At 39.7% G+C, this 24,878-nt stretch overlaps 1 protein-coding gene across 7 annotated transcripts in view; it reads right to left on the bottom strand.

The window, feature by feature from the left end:
- Nucleotides 1-1,798: 1,798 nt before the first annotated feature.
- Nucleotides 1,799-24,878, bottom strand: part of ANKRD28 (ankyrin repeat domain 28) — a 186,778-nt gene continuing 163,698 nt past the window's right edge. For all 7 annotated transcript variants that reach the window (XM_060298628.1, XM_030876381.2, XM_060298625.1 and 4 more), the window contains 11 exons: nucleotides 21,814-22,015; nucleotides 19,951-20,038; nucleotides 19,601-19,718; nucleotides 18,252-18,471; nucleotides 13,334-13,421; nucleotides 13,161-13,244; nucleotides 12,247-12,392; nucleotides 11,528-11,610; nucleotides 11,002-11,084; nucleotides 9,718-9,809; nucleotides 1,799-5,104 (listed from right to left, as the gene is read on the bottom strand). In XM_060298628.1, coding sequence (XP_060154611.1) covers nucleotides 4,818-5,104; nucleotides 9,718-9,809; nucleotides 11,002-11,084; nucleotides 11,528-11,610; nucleotides 12,247-12,392; nucleotides 13,161-13,244; nucleotides 13,334-13,421; nucleotides 18,252-18,471; nucleotides 19,601-19,718; nucleotides 19,951-20,038; nucleotides 21,814-22,015 — 1,491 coding nt within the window. In that variant the 3' untranslated portion in view covers nucleotides 1,799-4,817. The remainder of the gene's footprint in view (nucleotides 5,105-9,717; nucleotides 9,810-11,001; nucleotides 11,085-11,527; nucleotides 11,611-12,246; nucleotides 12,393-13,160; nucleotides 13,245-13,333; nucleotides 13,422-18,251; nucleotides 18,472-19,600; nucleotides 19,719-19,950; nucleotides 20,039-21,813; nucleotides 22,016-24,878) is intronic.

Genomic DNA, 24,878 nt, shown 5'->3' on the forward strand with positions numbered 1-24,878 from the left:
GGCTCCGATTTGGAAGGGACGGTCACAGTCAGACACGAGAGGGGAATGGTGCTACACTGAAATCAAACACCTACCCAATCGGCTCGACACTGCCAGGGAAGAGCTTTCCAATTCCAAATTCATTTTTGCTACCCAGTTTTACATCTGAATCCCTTACACCAGAAGGAACCACAAGAAGGGAAGGAACAGGCAGAGAGCAAAGACTGCTAAGCATGCCCGTGGATAAACTGAGAACAATGACACGCTGGCCTGGCTCATCATTTCAGGGTTAAATGAATTGTGAACTGAACTCAAATTATCCTTCCCCAACGAGCACAGCCAACTGCCCGATCTCACTGAGGTTGGGCTTGGCCAGTGGAGTATTAGCAGCAGTGATGCATGCAGAGGCGTGAACTGTGTGGGTCAGGCTTGCCTTCTTGTGCTTCGTTCACAGAGAACACAGACGGAGCAGATCGAGCCCAACTCACGATGAGTGGTCAAGCCCAGCCAGACTCCAGACTGAGGCGTCACCCAGCTGAGCCCGTCAGCCAACCTGCAAAGGCATAAGCGAGGATGAGTATTTTAGCTTGACGAGACCTGAGGCAGCAACAGCAACAGAAATGTAAGCAGATGTCATTCTCTTAGGCTCCATCACGAGGACACATTCCGTTAACTCTTCCTTCACTGCTCTATGCCCAGAGCCTAGCACAGTTCTTGGGACACAGCAGGTGTTCAATAAACATCTGCTGCGGTACATTTCTGTTTCTTTTAAAACTAGTGACCTAGGATAATAAAACTGAAAGGAACTTACATAATTTAGTAGTCAAGCATATGGTCCAACTTCAAAATGGCCAATTTCAACAAGGACCGGAAAGCATATTAGAGGTCATCAGGTGATTGAGCACCAGTGGTGGAAATGACTGCCTGGAGGTGAATCTAGGCTTCATGATTTACTGGCCAAACAAGCTTGGGCAAAAGTCACTTCACCTCTTTGCCTTATTCCTCACCTGTTAAATGGTGCTACGAATAGGACCCACCTCATAGGACAGTTGTGTGGATTAAGATATGGATTTCAAGTACTTACAACCTTGCCTGGTACATGACAAACACCGTAAATGCACCTTCTGTTGTTATCACCAACATAAGATGATTTGGAAAAGTTATTAACATCTTCTTGACCTGCTCCTCCAATTACCTATTTATATCTCCTTGTTCTCACTTCTAGCTAATCTCTGTACATGTTTATAATAAGCTATTTTTTACCTCGGGAATGCTAAGTGCTGATGTCTATTCCATCCACCTCCCCTCCACCAACCATTTTAAGAACTGCTGATTTTGTTCTTTTCATCCAAGATATCATTTGCCCCTTTTCCACCTGCTCAAATCATATTTGTTCCTCGATGTCCAACCTAAACGCCACCTCTTCCAAGAAGCCTGTTCTGATCACCCTTCCCAGAGTGAACTTGTTGTTCACTGACCTTCCATAGTTAGCAGTTCATCTCTACCTCAATTACACTTTCACACTTTCCACTTTTAGGTACGTACCTTTCCATGATGAAATTGTGAGCTCCGAGAGGACAAGATCCCAATTTCTAGGCTCACTTTCTGCCCATTCCCATCCCCAAGTATATAGCGGGCAAGCAGTAAGTATTTGTTGAATAACTGTATTTGAAAAGCCCATTTAGAAAGGTTCATCTAAATTGTAAAACAGCTTTATCGAAAATTCAGTAAGTTTCTAAGGAAAGGTAAAAACCAGTTACAACTGAACACTAATCAGATATTTTAAGGGAAAAGAAGTTTGTACATGAAAGACACTTGGTTTATTGCATTAAAAAACTTTATTTCATTTAAAAGGTCCAATATAAGCCAAATTAAACCCCAAACCGACAGCTACACTTAGAGATATCCTGAACTAAATGGCACTGTTTTGAGTTGTGTGTCTTATTAAAGGAGATCATTTGCTATTACCACCACTGCCCTAAAAGTAGTTCTACAACAGAAGCTGGTATTATAATACATAGCAGATACTTCAGATGTCATCTTTCATGCAGAAGTTAAAAAAGCAAACAGGCTTTTCTATTCTGTGCAGGTATAAAAACTACTACAGAACAGGGCCTGAATGCCTCTGACATACAAGGTGTAACTATAAAGGAACTCACTGGCGCTGTGTCCCTTCATTCAAGCAGTCCGCGTGCTTCCCCCAACAATACTAGTGCCATTAAAATACTGTTCGGGACAGTACTTTGGGATTTCCCCTCATCAGGTGCCGACCAAAGGAAGTGGTAGATCAAGCTGGGGGATAGACTATCACAAAATGGGATCACAGAGCAATGGAATAGCTTTCCTAGTGGGCAAGTGATTCGGAAGACCCACCTCACCAGTATTTCCAGTCATGGCATCATTTACATAAAATGATGCAAGATCTAAATTCCGGTATGTGTGAGGATAAATTAAAAACAGCTTGTTACTTTATAGCTACACCTTGGGTTTCATTAGAGGCGGTAAATCTAACAGTGTGTCTAATGAGTCCTTCTGGAAATCACTTCAGCAGACAAGTCAAATAGCCTGCAAAAGAGAAGACACGGCAGAGGGCGTAAGACATCCTGCCGAGGTTCTCAGCCTTCTCTTGGAGGACAGACCAGGGCCCAAGGACAGAAGTTCCCAGGAGGGAAGGAGGCTTCAGCTCCACCTAAGGAAGACCTTTCTAACAGAGCTGCTCAACAACTGAATGGACTGCTTGGTGAGGTAGAGTCACTGGAAGTATTCAAGGTGGAAAGATCACCCTTGTAGAAGAGACTCCTGTATTTGTTAAGAGGTTAGACTGGATGAACCTCAGGTCTCTTTCAATTCTGAGATTCTAGAAAATTCCCTCAGGGAATTCAGAAGAGAATTCCTAAAAGGAAAGAGAAAGCACACATATGTATACTTTTAGAATCCTCTTGAGTTTTTTTCTTTTTTTCAAAAGGTACAATAGAAAATGTAGTCTGCTGTCTTTAAAATGCATATTCACCTTCCTACCACTAATAATTAGGAAGGGTCCATTATGACTTCTTTATATTATAAAGAAAAGATGGATGATTACATTTATAATTTCTGTAAATACTTTAGAAAAAAATGCTTAAAATCTAGTAGTCAATGCCCTAGAAACTTTATAGATTTTTAGGTAATATGCACAGATACAAATACATTATTAAATACAACTCACATCTGTGTTTTATTATACTCTAAAATATACAGGAATCTTGATGTACTGAAAGAGTGCAAGTAAATACAGTATTCAAGCAGTCACTATTTCTATTTACATGCTCATTAATTCTTCAAAAACCCACAAAATTATCAAATAGATCAAAATACTGTTCTGTGTTTTCACACTTTATATTCAGAAAAACCAGCTGATAATTTACAATGTCATAAAGTTTCCAGTTTCACAATACAAAAAGAATAAAATGAAATTGGGTATCATTTTGTGAAAATTTATGGAACTCTACCCAGACCTGGAAGACCCCCTACATATGCGAAATCATTTTCACTGGGAAAGTGACAGTTACAGTAAAAGCAGACCCATATAAATTGTTATTTAAAAGCCTCAACATCAGCCTCTCCCCCCTCTTTTTGTTACTTAAAAGGCAGTCTTCCAATTCGGCAGGCAATTGCTTCCTTCCCTAAACAGTAGCATGTTATAAACACCCTACTTTAAATGTCAATAAGACCTAAAGGCTTTAGTATTTTAAACCTTGCCCAATATAGAAATGCCTTCCAAACCTGATGGCGTTAACTTATGAATAACAAGGGAGTTTCTCTTTTTGATTCTTCACTAAACAATGACAACAAAAATCCCCCAATCCACTGTGGAGGCACAAGGGTGACACAGGCGATGAAGGTGTACCATCCAAAGTAGTGAGATTGAAAACTCCACTCCCCAGGACCACTTGGCTGCAATAGGGTGAAAATCATATACTTTCTGATTTCATGAAATTTCCTTCTTCTAGGAAACTCTTTACATTTTCAAACAAAAATAGTTCAATTTTAAACCTAAACCATTCATAACTGGGCAACAATAGCCTGACCCCAATCTACATCATGTCTACATCACAAATATTTTCACCCTGACTGCACCCAATCAGCTGGTTTTCAATTCTAATATTATAAAAGTTGGAATTTTAAAATTTTTATGTAAAAGAAAAAAAAATGTAAAAATACATCTGCTTTCTCTCATGGTTTAATACAGTATTAGAAGGCTTTCAGATGTTTTCTTAAAAAAAAATCAACATTTAAAACCAAATCTCAGCTTCATTTTCAGAAATATTAAAGTTTGGTTTAGATAATGTCTCATTTCACCCGCTCCAGCTTCCGCAAAGTGGCATTCTATTACAACCCTTTGAGTTATTTGGTCCTTTGGCAATTTGCTGTGCACATCATGCCTACTGTACCAAACTTTTATTGCCCTTAAATTTAGTTGTAGTTTTACTGATAAAACTGAAATCTAGTGTCTTTATCTCTTCTTTCACCATAGTGTTGCTTGTGTGAGCAGATTAGGGTACACAGTGTCCCAAGTAATTCCTGGCACTGCAAAACCAAATTACATAATTCCACAAAGCAATGTGCCATCAAAGTGTTTTCCTCTGGTCAAGTCTATTTCAAGATTCTAGAAGTTCCTTTTGCAAAACTTGCCTTTAAAACTCTTCTTCCTAATGTTACCACATTTCTTCTATTCGCCCACTCTGTCATCTTTCCTCTTAGGCTGAATTTGTACGTGAATGAGAAAGTGCCTTTTTCCTGAAAAGCACAGTTTGAAGCGTCAGTGCCAGAACTCCCCCCTGGACCTCTGGCTCAGCCGGTCAGTAGGTCTCCGAATCGGAGTCATTGAGCTCGTCCACATCGGTGTATAAGTACTCTTGCTCCCCGCTGACGTTGTTGAAGCTGCAGTAGGAGCTGGGTTCATTCCTCATGATGGGCAAGGCTTCGAAGCTCACTGTTTTTGAGGTGTTTGTATAACGGTTAATGGCATTGAATGTCAGAGATGATAAAGGGCTACTTGATGAGACAGGCATCATGGTGGCCAAAATGAGAGCGAGGCAATCAGCCACGTCCTTGTTGGGAGCACAGGCCAAAGCTGGGGTATAGCCTAGAATTAAAGATAAAATTTAAAAATTACTCATCCTAAGACTCTTTTCACTAACATAAGGAAATAAGCCTAAAGGCCTTCAACTTTACACATACTTTAAATTACCTAGCTTATATAGTAAATTGGTTTTACTGGAATGACTCAGAACTTTCCAATAAGTAGAGAAAGAGGAACGTCATAGAAATCTAGGGTGGGAGGAGACCTAACAGACTACATTATAGCAGAGGAAACTGAGGCCCAGGATGGATGATTCCTCCACTATCTCACAACTTATCTCTATCCATCCAGATTCATAGACAATATCAGACTAGAATAAGGGGAAAAAAACAGACTGACCAATCTTTGTTCAGAATGGTGGGAGAGTCTTACTGTTAATTTGTCATTCTGTAAGTGCTTACATGCTGAGAAGCCTAAATGTGCACAGATTCATGAATGAGGCTCTGAGCAGGTGCTCAAAAGATGCTTGTTCAATGAAAGACACATGGCCATCAATTAACTTTTCTTTTAGGGTCACAGTCCACTGAAGAAAAACAGATAAACTAAACAGGTTTAAAGCTCCTAAGTCAAAACAAATGTTTCCTTTGTATATGTTCCCTTCTTTAGCAGAAGACTGACTTTAGCCCTAAGGCACCACAGAGTATCAATACAACAAAGTAAGGAAACACTTGGTTGGGTAGGGAGAGAAGATGGTAAGAACATAGAGCCTAATTTAATCATCAACCTCTGTTGTTACTGGAGCAATTTATAACTGGATCATTAATGTGAAGGTTAGAACTGACTGTAAAATAAGATGGGTACTTACTATGACTTGCCAACTTTGGACCGTGATTACTATTTCACATTGCAAAGTATGTCAGAAGACATCAGGTCACAGGCGACCTTCATTATCATCTGTTATACTATCCCTTCCATCTCTTTATAAGGAAAAGCTATATAAAACCTTGAAAATGATCAACAAAGATTGCCTATTGGCTATTGATTTAGAGCCTCACAATGTGACCAAATATCTTATACAAGTTAGCGATTTAGGCTCCTGATTTTAATCTATATAGTTGCTGTATTTCCAGAAATGTAATTTACTGATAATGAAAGTTTCTTTTATAGCTAGGAGAGTCTGCACTTATCTTAGTGGGTGATACCACTCACTTCTATGGATTTCATGACTACATTTTACTAATGATTCCCAAATCTCTATGTCCAACCTAGATCTTGCTGACTTTGGGCTCCAGATCCATATATCTACATCCAGTTACCCACTTGGAGTTTCCAGTGAACTTTTCTCATGTCCCTAACTGAACCCAGCTCTTCCTCCTACATTCTCATCTTAAACAATGGCACTTCCCCGGCCACATCACCCCATGCCAGGCTGCAGGCGACTTCTTCCCTCCCCGGGTTCCAACAAAAGGGCTCCAGAGGGCTTCCCTGGTGGTGCAGTGGTTGAGAGTCCGCCTGCCGATGCAGGGGACACGGGTTCGTGCCCCGGTCCGGGAGGATCCCACATGCCGCGGAGCGGCTGGGCCCGTGAGCCATGGCCGCTGAGTCTGCGCATCCGGAGCCTGTGCTCCGCAACGGGAGAGGCCACAACAGTGAGAGGCCCGCGTACCGCAAAAAAAAAAAAAAAAAGGGGGCTCTAGAAACATCAACGTCCTTTCATCTCCAATGTCTCTGCCTTAATTCTGCCCACCCCCTCCTTCCACCCCTAACTGTGAACTTGTTTCCTAGTCTAGGCTTGCTCCCCTTCAGACTAGCTGCTGTCTCCCTGATACACAGATCCTTTGCCACTTGACCTAAGAGACTCTGGCGCAACTCACTACTCAAGCTGCCCTGCATTGTATCTCTAAATACGTCACACTCTCTGCTTAAGAAGTTTTCTCCCCACTTTTTACTTGTCCTTTGGATTTTGGCTCAGAACGCACTTTTGGGGGATGCCTTCCCCGATAGCTCTCATGGCATTCTAGGGTTATTCTAACTGAACTACTTCAAGGGCCTTGTGACAGCCTGTTTATATGCACTGCCATTCAAGGAAGTAGGCTGTCTTACTCTACACTGTACCTGCAGGATTTAGCACAGTTCTCGGCACATCATCACCTAACACATACTCACTGAGCCCCACATGGCCAGGCGCTCTTCTAACTGCTTAGAGTAGATCTGTGAGTGCAGCTGACAAAGACTCCTGCCCTCATATGTTAGAAGATAAACTCTATGGAAAAAAGAATGAGGAAGGAGTAGAGCAGGTTAAGCAAGAGCTGAAAATGCTATGGGGGGTGTGCAGCAGGCTGCAGTATAAAAAGGGTAGTCAGAATGGGATTCATTGAAGAGATGATATTTGAGTTAAGACTGGAAACAGGTGAAGGGTTTAGTCAGAGATTGTTGGGGGCAGAGTGCTCCAAGCAGAGGAAGCAGCCAGAACAAACATGACAATGCATGCACATCCCTGGTGTGAGGTGCCGCCACAGCAGAATGCGACGATGGAGGAAGAGTAGGAAATGAGGTGGGAGAGGTAATGGCGAGCGGGATGACCCAGTAGGGCCTTGGAGATCATTTAAGGGTTCTCAGTAAACTGAGATTCAGAGGGAAGCATCTTCCCATGTATTCTGAAAGGATCGTGGCCAGGGTGGTAGATGAGGGAAAAAAGTGGGCATATTTTGAACATACTTTGGAGGTGGGTCAGTAGTACATGCTGGTGGACTGTGCCCTGGGTGTGAGAGGGGTCGAGGAGCAACTGTAAGGATGGAAACGGCCACCAGCTGAGCCAAGGGTGGCTGTGGGCACAGCAGGCTTGGCAGAGGGGGAGAGAAAGGCCCATCAGTTCAGTTCTGGACATGTGCACTAGACATCCACTGTCTATTAGGCAGCTGGAGACAGAAATTTAGGAATTCTCAGCACAGAGGTAGTGTTTAGAACCAAAGGACTGGATGAGGTCACCCAGGGAGTGAATGTAGGTAGGGAAAGCAAAAAGAACTGAGTACTAAGTCCGAGAGCCCTCCAATATTAACAAGCTGGGGATAGCGCAAGAAATTATAACTAGTACTGTAGGAGGAAAACTAAGAAAATGTGGAGTCCTGAAAGCCAAGTAAAGAAAGTTTATCCAGAAAAAGGGATACACCTGAAACTAATATAATACTGTATGTCAGTTATACCTCAATAAGAAATGAGTAAAATAAAAAATAAACAAAAAATTTTCAGTTCCAGTAAATCTGGTTATTTAATCTAACCAACAAAGTAGTGAGTTACAAATCCTCACCTGGTTATCAATTCAAGGAACCAGGCATTTGTGAATGAAGAATGTCCTAGGGACCTCCCTGGTGGTGCAGTGGTAACAATCCGCCTGCCAATGCAGGGGACATGGGTTCAAGCCGTGGTCTGGGAAGATCCCACATGCTGCGGAGCAACTAAGCCTGTGCACCACAACTACGGAGCCAGCGCTCTAGAGCCCGCAAGCCACAACTACTGAAGCCCCCGTGCCCCGCAAGAGACGCCACCGAAATGAGAAGCCCACACACCACAACAAAGAGTAGCCCCCGCTCGCCGCAACTAGAGAAAGCCTGCTCACAGCAACAAAGACCCAACATAGCCAAAAATAAAATGAATAAAATAAAATAAACAACAAAAAGAAGAATATCCTAAAGAAGGATATTATAATCAAATCATATGTATTCTCTCCGACTCTCCCTCTTATCCTGCCCTGAAAGATCTGTACCTACTGATCCCAGGAACAGTGTGCAGCACAATGGAAAGTATGGAGATTTTGAGGGGGAACAGCGGACACTAGCTATGGTAAATCGCAACCTTCACATCCCTTATTCACATATGTTTTCAATTCCACATTAAAAGCCTTTTCTTATTTTTAAAGAAGGAATAATCAGTTGTGTGAAATTCTGATGTGTCAAGTGAAAGGAGAGGTGACTCTTAGCATTGCAGTCGTCACTGGTGACCTTGCTGAGAACCGTTCTGTTAGTGCGGTGGGAGTAACAGCCTGACCAGGGGGGATTCACAAGAGCAAGAAAAAGGGGAAGTGGAGACAGAGGGAGAGCCAACTTTTGAGTAACTGTGTTGCAAAGGGGAACAGAGAAATATGGCAACAGCTGGTAGGAGCAGTGGGAGTAATGAGAGATTTTTTAAGATGAGAGAAATAATGTTTTTATGCTGATGGGAGTAATCTAGAAAGATTCCTACAAAAAAGTCATTATTACAGGACACGAAAGCAAAGAATTGCTAAAGTGACAGTCTCAAGTATGCAAAAGAGGATAGGACCTAGTGCATAAGTGGGAAGATTAGCTTTAGACAAAACCTGGCATTTAAGTAAGGGCCTTGATAAATATTTGTTGACAGAACAAATTCTTTGAATACTAAGATAACTAAACCAAAGTTAGTAAACCCTAACTCTGATTTAATAAATACATGAAACTCAGAAGTTCACCTGTTAGATGGACTTTTCCTGCTTCTCTTGCCCTTATTCCCTTTGCCACAAAGTATAAGTTCTAGTCAGTATTAACTTCAGCTCTTCTCTTTGACCAATAAAAAATATCCAAGTCTACTTTACTTCAAATATGGATCATCGAAAGATGAAAGCTTCTAACAAGTTAAGGAAAGAGATCACAGAAGCTACTTACCATTTTCATCTACTGCAAGCACACTTGCTCCTTTCCCCAAAAGTTCTTGAACCACCATTGTTAGCCCATTTCGGGCAGCAACATGCAGAGGTCTGGAGGGAAAAAAATATGTGTACATGTACATGTGTGCACGCCCATGTGTGTGTGCTCGTTCACTCTCTCTATCCTGGTTGTTGAAGACCATTTTTGCTTGGCTGTGCAGATCTAGAGATGCAAACTGGAGGCCCGTGGTCCTGACAGCAATGAAGATGGGAGCAGGCCACGGCAGAGCCAGTGTGCAGTGCACTGTCAGGCCTCGTCATGCACCTGAGCTCAGCACTGGGCCCATCAACAGGTTTCCACCTTCACCAAACCCTTTTGTGAGTTTCCTTCAAGACTCAATGTTTGAAGAGATTTTACTAACTAAACTGCCTTGTTTTTTTTTTTTTCTGTATACCAATGTTTATTTAGCATTATATACAATAGCCAGATACAAAAAGACAACTGTTGTATGATTCCACTTATATGAAGCACCTAAAAAGGCAAATCCATAGAAGAAGAAAGTAAACTAGAAATTCTCTGGGACTGGGTGGGGGTAAGGGCAGTGGAGCAGATATTGTTGAATGGATACTGATAAACTGCCTTCTTAAGTTGTTTTAAGAAATGTGGTTGGCAAACACATATAATAGAATATACAATAAAAACTGTAAATTGCAACAGCACAAATTCCAACAGGCTCTGAAAACAGTTTACAGGTTCCATGACTCATTTTTGGACCCTTAAGGGATCTGACTGATACATAAATGGAAACCAGTATTATAAGGTTTTTCTCTTTACTAAGTCTCAAAGTAGAATAGCAAATGAAAATGGAGAGAGGACAATGGGAGACACTGATCCAGGATTTAATGAGTCACCTGGAGGCTGGCGGTTCACAATTAGAACTTGATTATTTCTGAAATCTCTCTAGCTCACAGACACGTATAAAACTTTTTGCCTCATTTACTGCTAGTGTCAAATAATGTATTATTCCAGTTGGTTGCCATAAAATACACAGAACAGTATTACTTTCCTCCATAAAACTGGACTGAGAAACAACACATTTCAATTCAAAAGCTTTTTTAGTAATATGCCTTTTAATTATGATGATTTTAGAAATGAGTTTTGTCACTTATAAGAACTGTTCCTTATTTTTTAACTGCTTCTGTGATAGACTGATTCCAATGGTCCCATGTTAAAAAAGAACCCCATTAATCATTTTTATAATTATAGGTCACAAGGTTTACACTAGACACTGAAAGTACTCACGTTTGCAAAGCTGCATTGGTTGCATTGATGAGGTTTCTATCTGTTATCTTTTCCAGTATTAACAAGGCACTAGTTTCATGACCCTAAAATTATGGCAAATAACTCTTAAAAACTTCAGCACCATTAAAGATAAATTTATACACTCAATACACCCCAACCCTAGTCCATGTAACATATACATCACCATACATATGCCATGCATTTTCTTGGCTAATGCCTTAAATATTTGCCCAAACATGTGTTGGTGTAATGGGGTTACAGAAGAGGACAGGAATATTGAAGATCAGAGAGATTAGAGAAAGACAATCATTACGTTTAGGCTTGTGGTCCAAAACTTACTTGGCTTACTGGAAACTTTCATATACCACGGTGCTTAACACATCAGTATTTTTTCCCAAGAAATCTGATGTCAGTGATTATTAGAGAGGTTTGGTCCCTAGCTCTGTGCATTTTAGTTAAGTGGAAAAACTTTAAATGCCACTGTTGATATTAACAATGAAAATATATCCTTAAGATGTGTACCTACCTTGCTGCAAGCCAAATGGAGGGCGGTGTTTTTACTGTTATCTTGTAAAGTCAGATCTGCACTAGCACTGCTGACCAGCATCTCTGGGAGGAAAAATTGTATCAACTCTTTTGCTTATGAACATACACCTCAGATTACTAATAACTCACTGTAGAGAAATGAAGACAGAAAGGAAAAATATCCCTCTAGCAAAATCTTAAGTGCAAAAAACACACTGTAATATAAAGGTCTATACCATATTTTTATACTGTTGTATAAGTAACAGACAAGAACAACAGCAACTAACATTCCTTTTGTGAGGTCTTACTAAATTTCAAAGACTGTTTTAAGTGTTCTGGATTTATAGTAACTTATTTACCCCTCAAAACAACCCTAACAAAGTAGATACTGTTATTTTTTTCACTTTATAGATGAAAAAATTGAGGCATGAGGTTGCTTAGTTGGCAGATCTAGAACCACATTCGATCTGACTCCAGAGCCAGGGTTCTTAACCACTATCCTAACACTGCCTGCTAACGTCACTATTCAATCAGTAAGGGCAAATGGAAATACTGTGGGCCTAAATGAAAACGTGGGTATAAGCAAGTAAAAGGTTTTAAATCTCAGAAGCGGTGAGATAACTAATGCAAAATTCAGTGAACTAGAGTCAGATGGGAGCTACATTATACATAAGCAATATCCACACTTAGAATAGTAAAAGCCTTAAGCAGTTTTTTTACCGACTGTATTTGTCTGTCCGTTTTCTGCAGCCATCATGAGAGGTGTTTTCCCAGAGAAGTCCACAGAGTTGACATGAGCATTATGGCTGAGTAGCAGCTGCAAACACTCTACATGGTCTGTGAAGGCGGCCGCGTGGAGAGGAGTTCTGCACACAGAGAAATGGGAAGACTGGACTAAATCCGTGCACTGTATACTCTTTAATTTATGAAAGCAATTTTCAAGGGTTTACATACTAGGCATTGCTTGGATACAAACAGGCTTAAAGGGGGGAGCTTACTAACTCCTGCCACAAAAATTTGTGTTTCTGATAATATAGAAGTCCCTTAATTAAACTAGTATAAATTATGAAATTGCCAAAAAAATTACATTAAAGGAAATTCTGAAAGAAATAAATCCTGACCCAAATACTGCCATCTATTACAAAAGCTGGACTCTTCCTATTTAGAAATCTGTTAACTTTACTAAAAAGAGTCATTGGGTAACAAACACATCTTTTTTTTTTTTTTTGCGGTACGCAGGCCTCTCACTGTTGTGGCCTCTCCCGTTGTGGAGCACAGGCTCCGGATGCGCAGGCTCAGCGGCCATGGCTCACGGTCCCAGCCGCTCCGCGGCATGTGGGATCCTCCCGGACCAGGGCACGAACCCGTGTCCCCTGCATTGGCAGGTGGACTCTCAACCACTGCGCCACCAGGGAAGCCCCAACACACATCTTCTTTAAAAAGGGAAATCTTTTAGCCAGGAAGACTGGCTAAAAGTCATGGTAGAAAAGCCTTTTATAATGAGAATGTAATTAGGATTTTGTAACAATTTATACTTGTAAATATAAAATCAACTTTTAGTTAATAATGGGGTCTCTTTAAATTCTTCCACACTAATCTAGTAGTTAAAATTTCCTACATGGTTGACTTCCTACCTTCCTTTTGAATCTGTGGCGTTCACACTGCTGGCGCCTAACGTGTCAATTAACATCTCAGCAGCACCTTCGTTGTCATTTATCCTGTGAAGGTAACAAGGTGATCACTCCCACAGCCATGGTGTATTTCTCAACCACTCAAACCAAATCCGATTCATTCTGCCTTTACTTACACAGCACAATGCAATGGACTGAAAGCATTTCCTTCCGTTTTCTGGAAAACGTCCTGTTCTAAAAGGAGTTCTACACATGTCTCGTGACCTAAATAAGTAAATGAGGATCAGATATTAAAATCCAAAAAAGATACTGAGGTGCCCATACACACCAACATATCCCTACAGATAAGGCTTTACATGGACTATAAGTAATCAGTTCCCTGAACCCATTAAACATCACATTTTTAGGCACTTTGGAATTCAATGTACAACCTCAGGACCTAAAGTACAGCAGCTTCTTACGATAATTTAATATCAGTTTACTATTATTTGTGTGTGTGTGTTTTGGCTGTGTTGGGTCTTTGTTGCTGTGCATGGGCTTTCTCTAGTTGTGGCGAGCGATGGCTACTCTTCATTGTGGCTGGTGCATGGGCTTCTCATTGCGGTGCCTTCTCTTGTTGCAGAGCACGGGCTCTAGGCTCACAGGCTTCAGTAGTTACGGTGCATGGGCTCAGTAGTTGTGGCACATGGGCTTAGCTGCTCCATGGTATGTGGGGTCTTCCCGGACCAGGGCTCGAACCCGTGTCCCCTGCATTGGTGGATTCTTAACCACTGCACCACCAGGGAAGTCCAATATCAGTTTATTATGGACATGACAAATATTTACTTTGTGGGGGAAAAAAATTAGTCTCATTATTCTTTTCTATGGTGACCAGTTAGAGCTATTTGGGCATTATTTTTTAAAATGTCCTATCTATATAGCATAGTATAACTTTCAAAATAATATATGTTTATGCAGCATAATTAACTTCAAAATTTGAATATTTTCTGGCTCTACTAAGGAATTAATGGTAAAATCTCAAATTCTATCGAAGCGTTCAGAAGGAAAAAAGTACATGTCCCTGTCCCCACCCCATTCCCCAGTTCCACTCTCTAGTGACTACTAGTGACCATTATTACCTTAGAGTTCCAAAAAATTTTTAGGCATATACAACTACATGCACATAAACACACACTTCCTTTTTAAAAAATTTTTACACAATTGGGATGTTCTGTTCTGCAACTTGTTTTTTACTTTAAAAACTATGTATCTTCCCACACTAGCATGTACAGACATCCTATTGTTGAATGTTTGGAAAAACTTCACAGTATCAGAATGTATCATAAAGGATTTAATCTCTAATTATTGGTTTTGAGGTGACTGCTAGTTTTTCTTTGTGATATTATCAACAATGTTGTAAATGTTCCAGTACTTAAAAAGTATTTATTTCTAGGAACAATTTTCTGGAAATGATCTTGCTGGGTTAAAGGTCAAGTATATTGATTACTAATAGGTATCAGGCCCACAGTTTTTAATAGCAACTTTGAAAACAGGGGAAAACCTCAGATTTTCAAACCTGAGATTTTCAAACCTCAGATTTTCTTAATCCAATTTTCAAAGCCAGAATTTTAGTAAAAGTACCCCCACTACTGTATTAATGGCAGAAAATGAAATGTTGCTTCTTTTATTTCGTTAGTCATTTGGGATGTGCATTAGGAATAAATTAGATTCTTAAACAGCCTCTTTACTTCCATGGCTTAACATCTGGCTAACAAAGTGATGCTCTTTTTTTTAATTACTCTAACATTCTCAAACAATAGTTCATCTTAATTTTTATCCTATAATTGTTTTTAGCAGGAAAAGAAAGTATGTTTTAGGAAACCTATGGTTATGTTCCATCATCTGTCAGTTCTTTCATCCTGATTCTCAACAGGGGCAATTTTAGCCCTCAGGGGACATTTGGCCATGTCTAGAGACATTTTTGCTTATCACAGCTGGGGATGGGGTAGGGAAGGGCTATGGCATCTAGTGGGTAGAAGCCGGGGCTGCTGTTAAACCTCTTGCATGCACACGAGTCACTCACAACGAAGGATTATCTGGCCTCAAAGGTCAACAGTGCTGAGGGTGGGAAACCCTGCTTCAATTCTCCCTCTCCAAATGTTAACTCATGGCCAAGAAGTAACCAAGGAAAGTTGTCCAGTATTGATTTGAGAGCCTCCTATTTTCCTGAGATAGCAGTTCTCAAGGTGTGGGCTAGGGAGCTGCTGGGTGATACTGCAAATTATTCTTTTCTTTAACAAGCCATCAAAGCAATGTGCCACTCTATTAATATTTTTTTGAAAAATAGTTTTTTTTCATAAAAATGCTATTTATATTAACATGTAATGGATTTATTATTATTTTAAAATAAATTAATAAATATCCTTAAATTTCTCAGTCCTAATTTCCAATACAGTAAATACTAACAGCTATAAGCCACAGGTCCTGAGACTGAAAGATGTGAGAATCACTGTCTGCGTAGACTGTGGATGGCAAAAGGGAGTCCCGGGGCTCTGGATTCAGCAGTCATTACGGGGGTCATGTCAAGCTGAAAATTTCTTCACTTTGTGTCCTGGTTTATAAAAGTATATAGGATAAAACTGGTCTCTTCATGTTTTAGAGGGATATTCTGAAGATGCTTATAGCTTCGTAAAAATTGATACATTTTTAAAAGGAACATATGAGATCATGGAAGTATTCTTAGTTCTGTGATTGAATGACTCCATAAACTGGAAATCTGAACTTTAAAGTTGGGTATGTATAACCAGTTCTCTTCTAAAGCTTTGCCATCATTCCATTTTAATTTTGAGAGAAAGGTTGTTTTCTATCCTGTTGGAGTGCTTCCAATTTTTTTTTTAGCCGTACAATAATTACTAGTCAAAGTAAAACTATTTTACATATTCTACTCTCAGAATGCCAAATTATAAAATAGGCTTTTGGCTGTAAATATGGTATTAATTTTACACTGCCTGTACAGTCTGTACATATAGCCAACACACATTTAATTCCTTCCAGCTCAATTCAGAATCATCACCAATTTTGCTACAGTCTGGAAATTAGACACATCTGCTATGATCTTTAAATGGCAACCAGGCACGAAGTTTGTGCAAAATTTTGTGTCTTGTACACAACGTGCTCAGAGAGTCTAAATTCAGCAGTGATGGAGTAAGAAACTCACTTTAGGAAAACCGTGTTCTCCGGAAAGACGTGGTAGGAATGTTATAATAAATAGCAACTCTCCAAAGGACAGTTACAGCAGTATTTTTACAACTAAATGCTCTACCTGAGGAAAACTACCTTACTGTGTGATTTTTCCAATGGTTAATTCTCACTGACTTAAAAAAAAAAAAAAAGCACCAATAAAAGTCTGTTTCAAAATAGTTTTATCTGTGGATGTTTTCCTACTGCTTGGTTCTCCTTATACTTGTAAGATGTCAAGTTACATTATAAAGACAAACCAATTTCAATGGCAAAATACAGTATCTTCTTTGACTTAGGATTTATCTTGGACAACTTTGCTATATTCATTAAATACCAACTTTAGTGAGTTGAAAAAGGAAGAAGAGTTGAAATCCAAAGGTTTTATAGTTTTCAAAACTGTTCTGGCTAAGGATCTGAGGTAGTAACATATGAAACTGACTAAACCAAGCTTCTGAATTAGCAATATATTTCACTATTCAAGTTTTCTATGGCACCATCAGTACTCAGAGTTGCAAAATGACCAAATGTAGCCACAGGTCAATCCTCAAGAAGACATCAAAGCTTTCTCAGAGCAAAAGAATAGAGCTCTCAATTCTGATACAAGAATTAATATGAAAATCAAAATACTGTTATCTAGAAAATGCTTACGAAAATGTTTAAACTATAATTTTGCAAGATTCAGATTTCTCCTCTTTTACCACAACTCAACAATTATTTGTCAAAATGGCTCCCAGTAAAAGAACCACATCAAAAAGTGTATTACAGAAAGATAGAAACCTCCTCTCTGGCAAGGCAGTCAGCTGAATTTTATAAGAGCCACTATGCTTATTTTTTTAAGCAAGTGGATATTATATAAAGAGGCAATTTCTATTTTCTGTACATTTTGAGGGAAAGTTGTTAGAACTGTCAACTAGTTTTGTAGATATGCTATTACAACTAACAATAACCTGAATGCTACACTGATATTCAAAACAAATAAAAAACCCCTCACATCCCTGATAAAGCCCTAAGCATACACTTAGGCAGGACTGATGTTTTAACACTGCATATAACGTACCCAAATGTTTTCTAAGATGATCAAATCTTCAATATGCTCTGTTACTTACATTATTTTAGTGACATTTCAAAAGCCAAATCCCATTTTTCACATCTATCATTTAAAAATAGCTTTATACTTCTCTGATTGACCTTTAATGAGTCTACCTGTAAAAGGACTAACTGTGACGGTTAGTCTCCAGGAAGCTAAAAGTAAGTCTGTTATAATCATGCAGCCAAGTTCACTTAACCACAAAAGTGTCCAAGTTTCTAGTTTCTACTTCCGTGATTTATTCTACCAGGATTTTATTCCCTTAAAATGTTGAACATACATGTTACTGTTGATATAAGGATCTTAACTTGCAACGTGCTCAGAAAACATACACAGATTTCAGTCTAGAATATGATACATTTTCACTGTTTCTCTTACCTTTGTCATTTTTCCCCTAATAACAAGTACATTTAGAAAGAAAAATATAATAAAAATACAAGCATAACTATATAAAAGACATTGGAAATAATAAAAGTATATTAGTAACAAATAATATTAATATTAATAATGTTATAAAAGTAATTAATATTATAAAAGTATCTTAAAAATGCAAAATACTTATTGAAGCAAAAGTCTAAAAACCTTTTAAACTTAGTGACTGCTTATCTCAAAACATCTGTGACAACCAGCATCTTGGCTTTAGCACGACAAGGCACTGGAGTAAGCTATAACTACATGGTAGGTTATTCTTAATATATCATTCTCATGGAAGTCAGAATGTGTCAGTTAGTTGTCTCTCTGTGGTACATAACGGGCAGGTAACGTGGGTCTGTGTCTGTGTACTTAACCGTTGTAGCAAGCCCAGTGAAGCGCCGTGTATCCATGATTGTCCGCCATGGCTGGATTTGCATCCATAGATGCTGCTGACTGCAGAAGAGCTCCGAGAACACCAATGTGTCCACAGGCAGCTGACAAGTGTATTGGTGTCCGGCCCCTGCTATCTCGTAATAAGCACTTAGCACCATGTTGAAGCAATGCATCTACACACTCTTCATGGCCTGTGACTGCCTGAAAGAAAAATTATTTGCATGTAGCTGAATACACTATGTTGGGCACTCCATGACAATTATAGCTAATTACGAATTTTAAAGTCCATATTCCCCATGTCCTCCCACCAATCAAGGCATTTATCATATTTTGAGTAACCCAGTATTTTTACTCAAAGTGGCTTAAAAATTTAAAGCAGTGACCTTGTCAAAATAAAAGTAAATATGAAAACCAGGAATAATGGGACTTCTAGTTCAACAAAAAAATATTTCAAAGGTGAAAAAATTAAGACAAAAATGTATAAGAAAATAGTTGTGATAATGGGAAAAAGTAAAACTGACATCAATTCTACTCAAGGCTTTAGGGTTATAAAATTTTTTTTAAATTAATTAATTAATTAATTTTTGGCTGTGCTGGGTCCTCGTCGCTGCGCGCAGGCTCCCTCCAGCCACGGTGAGCAGGGGCCATTCCTTGCTGCGGTGCGCAGGCTTCTCATTGTGGAAAACAGGCCCCAGGCACCCAGGCCCCAGCAGCCATGGCACACAGGCTCAGTATTTGTGGCTCGTGAGCTCTAGAGTGCAGGCTCAGCAGTTGTGGTGCATGGGCTTAGCTGATCTGAGGCACGTGGGATCCTCCCGGACCAGGGGTCAAACCCGTGACCCCCGCACTGGCAGGCGATTCCCAACCACTACGCCACCAGGGAAGGCCCCTAAGATTTAAAAATTCTGTTCCAACATTATTCTTCTCTGGATTAAGTTGTGTTTTGTGGTGTTAAAAATTAGAGTTGGGGCTTCCCTGGTGGCGCAGTGGTTCAGAGTCCGCCTGCCGATGCAGGGGACACGGGTTCGTGCCCCGGTCTGGGAAGATCCCACATGCCGAGGAGCGGCTGGGACCGTGGGCCATGGCCGCTGAGCCTGCGCATCCGGAGCCTGTGCTCCGCAATGGGAGAGGCCGCAACAGTGAGAAGCCCGCGTGCCGCAAAAAAAAAAAAAAAAAAAATTAGAGTTCAAAAACTAAGATAGTGAAAGAAACAGTAAAGATTATTTGGTAAAAATTAAATGAAGAAAAATATAAACACAGCCTAGTTCAGTTTTAGGTAAAATGAGGTCATAAAAACTTTCAGCAAGGAAGCGAGAACACTTCTGCTTACCCCTCTGTGCAGTGCCGTCCTTCCCCATTTATCTTTGGCATCTACGTTTGCTCCTTTGTTCAGCAGTGAGTAGACACAGTCCGTGTGCCCGTTGAGCACAGAGAGCATCAGAGGAGTCCTAGGTAACAACAGGAGCAGCTCCGTCACCACCGAGACTTCATCCATGAAAATACACTGTGTTGGCCTGCCTTCTAAACATGTCTTTCTGTGATGCAACTTTAAAGTATACTTAAAAAACTGTATTTGATGTTACTCAGTTACACACTATGACAGACTTACTAAAATAGGGGGGCAAAGGTATGAAGATTAACAAACATCCTAAAACTAATTTAAAAATTAGTAAAACTTACTGTCCATTTCCATCTTGAATATCTACTGCATTCTGTGGTTCTGCATTTCCTATTAGTAGCCGTAAGCATTCCGAATGACCATTTGTTGCTGTAAAGTGATATTCAAAAATTTCAGCAATTATATATCTATAAAATGATAAAATAGAAAATGTCCATCTTAAACCACATTTGCTAGATATAATTTTGGAATATTCATTGAACTTAACAGGCAAGAAAGAAAATGCTCATTTTATTTAGCTCTCTGGTGGTGCCAATGTGGTCAGGAAGGGCAGCCTGCCTCCAGCCAAGGGATGAAATCATGATCAGACAAGTCAATCACATCAACCCCATTCTCCTTTGCCAATGACTGGTTTCAAGTTCTGCCCACTGAAATGTTAAGAAGTCTGGAGGACGTCTGGGAAATATTTTTATTCCTGATAGTGAAAGTCCTCCTTCTTTCTTGATTTTAGATGTGATCCTTGGGGATACTTCAAGGAAATTCTGTTTGGCCCATCATTTTTTTTTTAAACTGGATTCACGGATACTCAGTACACAGCAGCTACTGATGAGTATTCGTATCGTCTAAGCTCAACACCCAAAGCATCAGGCATAAGATCCCTGTGGGAAAGGACTGGCTCACATCCAGAACCAATGTCCTTTCTATGATTTAAGAGTAAGATGCTCCCCAGCAGGTCTCCAAATTTGAAAGGCATCCTGGTTCTAACCAAGGCTTGCATTTATTGAAGAGGTGGGTGCTAACAGTAACCTGTAACTCTTTCAGTGGGTAGGACTTATGAATTATATGGCATTGGTCAGCCACTTCTGAGGGACTTACTAGTGTCTTGGTTCAATATTTATCTATTAAGAGTGCAAACACTCCATGAAAGCTTTAAATTAGCTCTGCAAATAATGTGCTTACAATATAATGTTTCAAGTTGCAGAATAATATACAACGTCACTCTTTTTCAGAATAAGGTAACAGAAAATGATAGCATTTTGACTTCTTGTTTTTACCATATAGCAGTTTATATACATATCCTTATTAGAACTTTTAATCCATTATTAAAATTTTTTTCTTTGAGCCCTGCTTGATTATCTGATAGTTTCTGAAAGGCTGCTCTGGAGCAACAGTGGGTGTTACCTATAGTCTTCTAAAATGTAAGTTTTCCAAATGACCAGAAGCAAAGTCCCAGACCTACATTCAAATGGATCCATTTTAAGGATCACCCTATAAAAACAGACTAAGTGAAATGAATCTAACCATACGAAGATGGCCTACGGGGGATGAGACAAATACTTGGCTAGAATTTCTTCACATATACCAGTCTTGAATTCATTATTTAAAATTAATACTGCCTTGTAGTAATTCCCGTAGAGAGTTGTGAATCTGCATCTGCTAGTGACACAGCGGGTACTGAGTCATCACAGTGGCACTGTTATGTAGTTTTGCATTTTCACACATCTACAACATCACAAAACACTCCATGGAGTAGTTCTTGCATAGCAGGCACTCTGTATTCCTGTCTGATTAAATGTTTAATGCAGTACCCTGGTACAGTAAGTAAAATGTTTATCAGTTATTAAATGAAAGCACATACCAACCCAAAAGAATTTCCATCAAAAAGCAGTAAAAAAAAATTGTATTTTTTTTGTTGATAAAGTACTTCAGAAGTTAGACTATTATATAAATCCGATTTCTAAGGTAGATATTTTTTTAAAGTGATTATAATCTTGCTGTTGGTTTTCCCCCGAGAGTAGAATCATTAGAACTGTTAAAGTCAAAATTGTTAAAACAATTACCAGGAGTATAATATACAAGAAATTGAAAAAGAAGAGCATTAGATGGAAAGTGGTAAATAAAATCATTCATAGTCTTTGACATACCTGCTGCATGTATAGGTGTTCTCTTCAAAATGTAATCTTTGACTAAGATTGAGGCTCCCTGATTAATGAGAACATCCACACATTCTACATGGCCCTTAAATGCTGCAAGGTCCAAGGGTGTTCTTCCACTACTGTTTCTCACATCAAGATCTAACAAAGACTGTACTAACACTTCTAGTGCTTGATGGTGACCATGATAGGCCTGGGAATAAATAAAAATATAAATTAAAAAATACATATTTAGACTGACTTCTTAGAAACCCTAGAAAACATAAAGGGAGTAGTAAGCAAACTTGTCTTACATCATTATATTTGAGATAATCTAAAACTTCTGTATTGATAATTCAGAAAGTTACCTACAAATTTTTCTAATAATCAATTAGTAGGCTACAGTGTTAGGGAATGGGTATTCCACAAATAATAAAAGTTCAAATGACAGGTGATCTTTTCACGAGTATACAATGTCTGGTTCATGGCAGACATTCAATGATGTGTGACATGGGTTCAATGAAAGCTTTCACTCTAAGTCTATGATTCCAGAGCCCGTGTTCTTCATCACAGTTCAGTGCCCCCCCTTCACTCCCCGATAAAGTGTCACTACACTTAAATCATAGATATAGTTGCAACTGAAGTTCAGCTAGTACTTGAGCCTTCTGATTTCTCAAATTAACATGACTACTCCATCCCATAACGTGCCATCTCAAAAATAAACATTTCTTTTCAAAAATATTTAGGCTGAGCCCTGCTTGAAAAACTGCCATGTGCTACACACTGTCCTAGCAGTACAGCAGAGCAAGAAGATTGAGAGATTTGTTTGAAACCCGACTGACTGAAATCCCCTTCTTTACACAGTCTGCTTTCCAGAGAATTCATTTCAAAAACCAACATGTCAACTGAACATCTATTACTCTTATTGGACTAGATGCTGAGCAGGACATAAGGCAATAACGACACAGTTCTGATGGGGAAGGAATGTCTCCTCTGGTTCACTCATGCCACCCCTTTTAGCTAAGGGACAAGTCATTTTCTGATACCTTTCAGCCCTGCAGCTTAGCACATACAGGCAAACTGTAAATGATCACATGTGAACTTTTCATTAGGGAATTGAAAAATATAAAATTCTACCATATTTGTGCTAAATGTCACCTGCTTCTAAAAAGAGATACTCAGCTAGAAAGAGGGCCCTGCAAGGCCTCCCTCGTGGCGCAGTGGTTGAGAGTCTGCCTGCCGATGCAGGGGACACGGGTTCGTGTCCCGGTCCGGGAAGATCTCACATGCCGCGGAGCGGCTGGGCCCGTGAGCCATGGCCACTGAGCCTGTGCTACGCAACGGGAGAGGCCACAACAGTGAGAGGCCAGCGTACCGCAAAAAAAAAAAAAAGAGGGCCCCGCAATGTACCAAAGGGCTATAAAACCACTTCTTGTGGGAAATGTCAGAAAGCACCAGCAGGAGGTGAAGCTGCTCTGGGCCTTACTGACCTCTTGATGTTTCTGACTCCCTCAAAGGTTAAAGTGACTGGAGATCTCTGAGCTCTACTGTCTGAGGATCACATCTAACCTTGTTCCTCAATACCAGGTCAACAAAATTATGCTATTAAAAATGAACTGTGAGAGGCACAGTATATGCAGAAGGTGGTATAAAAAGAAGCAGAGGGAAAATAAGGACGGCTAGAGCCAGGGTAATCTGCCACAGGAGTCTTCCCCTCACGATGGCTCTGACTGGACTGGGACAAGAGGCTTAGAAGCCTAGTATGTGCGAAGGCAGGACCAAGGCCAGTTTCCTGAGTCCTCAAGCCAGCGTGTTTTTACTGCATCAAGTCGTCCTGGATTGGGAGAGTTTGGAAGGAGAAAAATCACTTCAGTAATTTCTGAAAAACCTCCTAGGGATGGGTACAAAATGCAAGAGTGGTGGTATAACCACATTTCATTGAGCCTAATTATGAAATCACAAAATTGTTTCCATTTCAGCTTAAAAACACTATTTAGCACACCCATGTTAATAACAGCACTATTCTCAATAGCCATGAAGTAAAATAACTAGTTAAAAAACTGAAGTTTTTGAGATAATGCATTCAAAAACTTGGCAAAGTCCTTAGTCTGGCACCTAGTAAGTGTTCAAGAGATGAGGCGCTATTATTATAAGAATGATGATAATGATGCAGGAAGAACTGCCTAGTCATCTGCTCAGACGTCATTTCTTGCCACCCATAGTAAAATAGCTATTTTCTCCATGCTAGCTTTGCACTTCCAGATGACTTATTTATTATGCAAGTCTGGGAGAGTAGACAGTATTTCCAAAGACCCAAAGGGCAAGGAAAAAGGAAGCTTCAGCATGTCTTCTTAGTTATTTAGACCATGGTAGGAAGTACTGCTGGGGAGAAAGGGGGAGAAAGACAAAGCAGAAAATTCAGTGTACATGTGTCAGTGTTAGAAAATATGCCAGGAGAATATTAAAATAAAAAATAATAGTATATGTGAGAATAAACAATTAAATGGATCACTGGACTTGTGATACACATTAACGTAAGTAGAGACCCTTATAAGCATTTTACTATACTTAAAATCAGAGGTCTCACAAATAGTGACAGTACCCAATTCTCCTGATTCTCAAAGTCCCCCAGCTCCCCACAACATGCTTTATTTCAAAGATAAATTCTTCTTTCAGCGCAGGAAGAACTAGATTGGGCTCTGCTTGAAATTTCCTAAGGTAATTCATTTCCATATTTGACTTAAAAGAACTGTCACACTCTCTTTTAATCTCCTCCTCTTAGTGATGAACATTAAGAGGAAAAATTCAGTGGCATCTGAAGCTAGAAGGAACATTACAGACCATGTAGTTAAATCCTATAGCATGAGCAAGTGAAGGACCAGTGAACACAAACTTAGCACCCCAAAATCACAAAGTAAGCAAAAAGTTTTAGAAATACCACAGAAATTACAGTTCTTATATCGTCTGCTTAAGAAGTCAGAAGCCATTCCACTAGGGTGGGTCATTTTAAAATTCACATCTCAGGCATATTCTCTCCTTAGGGCAGGCCTTGGGGGAAGCTCAAACCCCCTCCCCCC

This window comes from Globicephala melas, chromosome 4, assembly GCF_963455315.2.
Source record: "Globicephala melas chromosome 4, mGloMel1.2, whole genome shotgun sequence".
NCBI classification, from domain to species: domain Eukaryota; kingdom Metazoa; phylum Chordata; class Mammalia; order Artiodactyla; family Delphinidae; genus Globicephala; species Globicephala melas.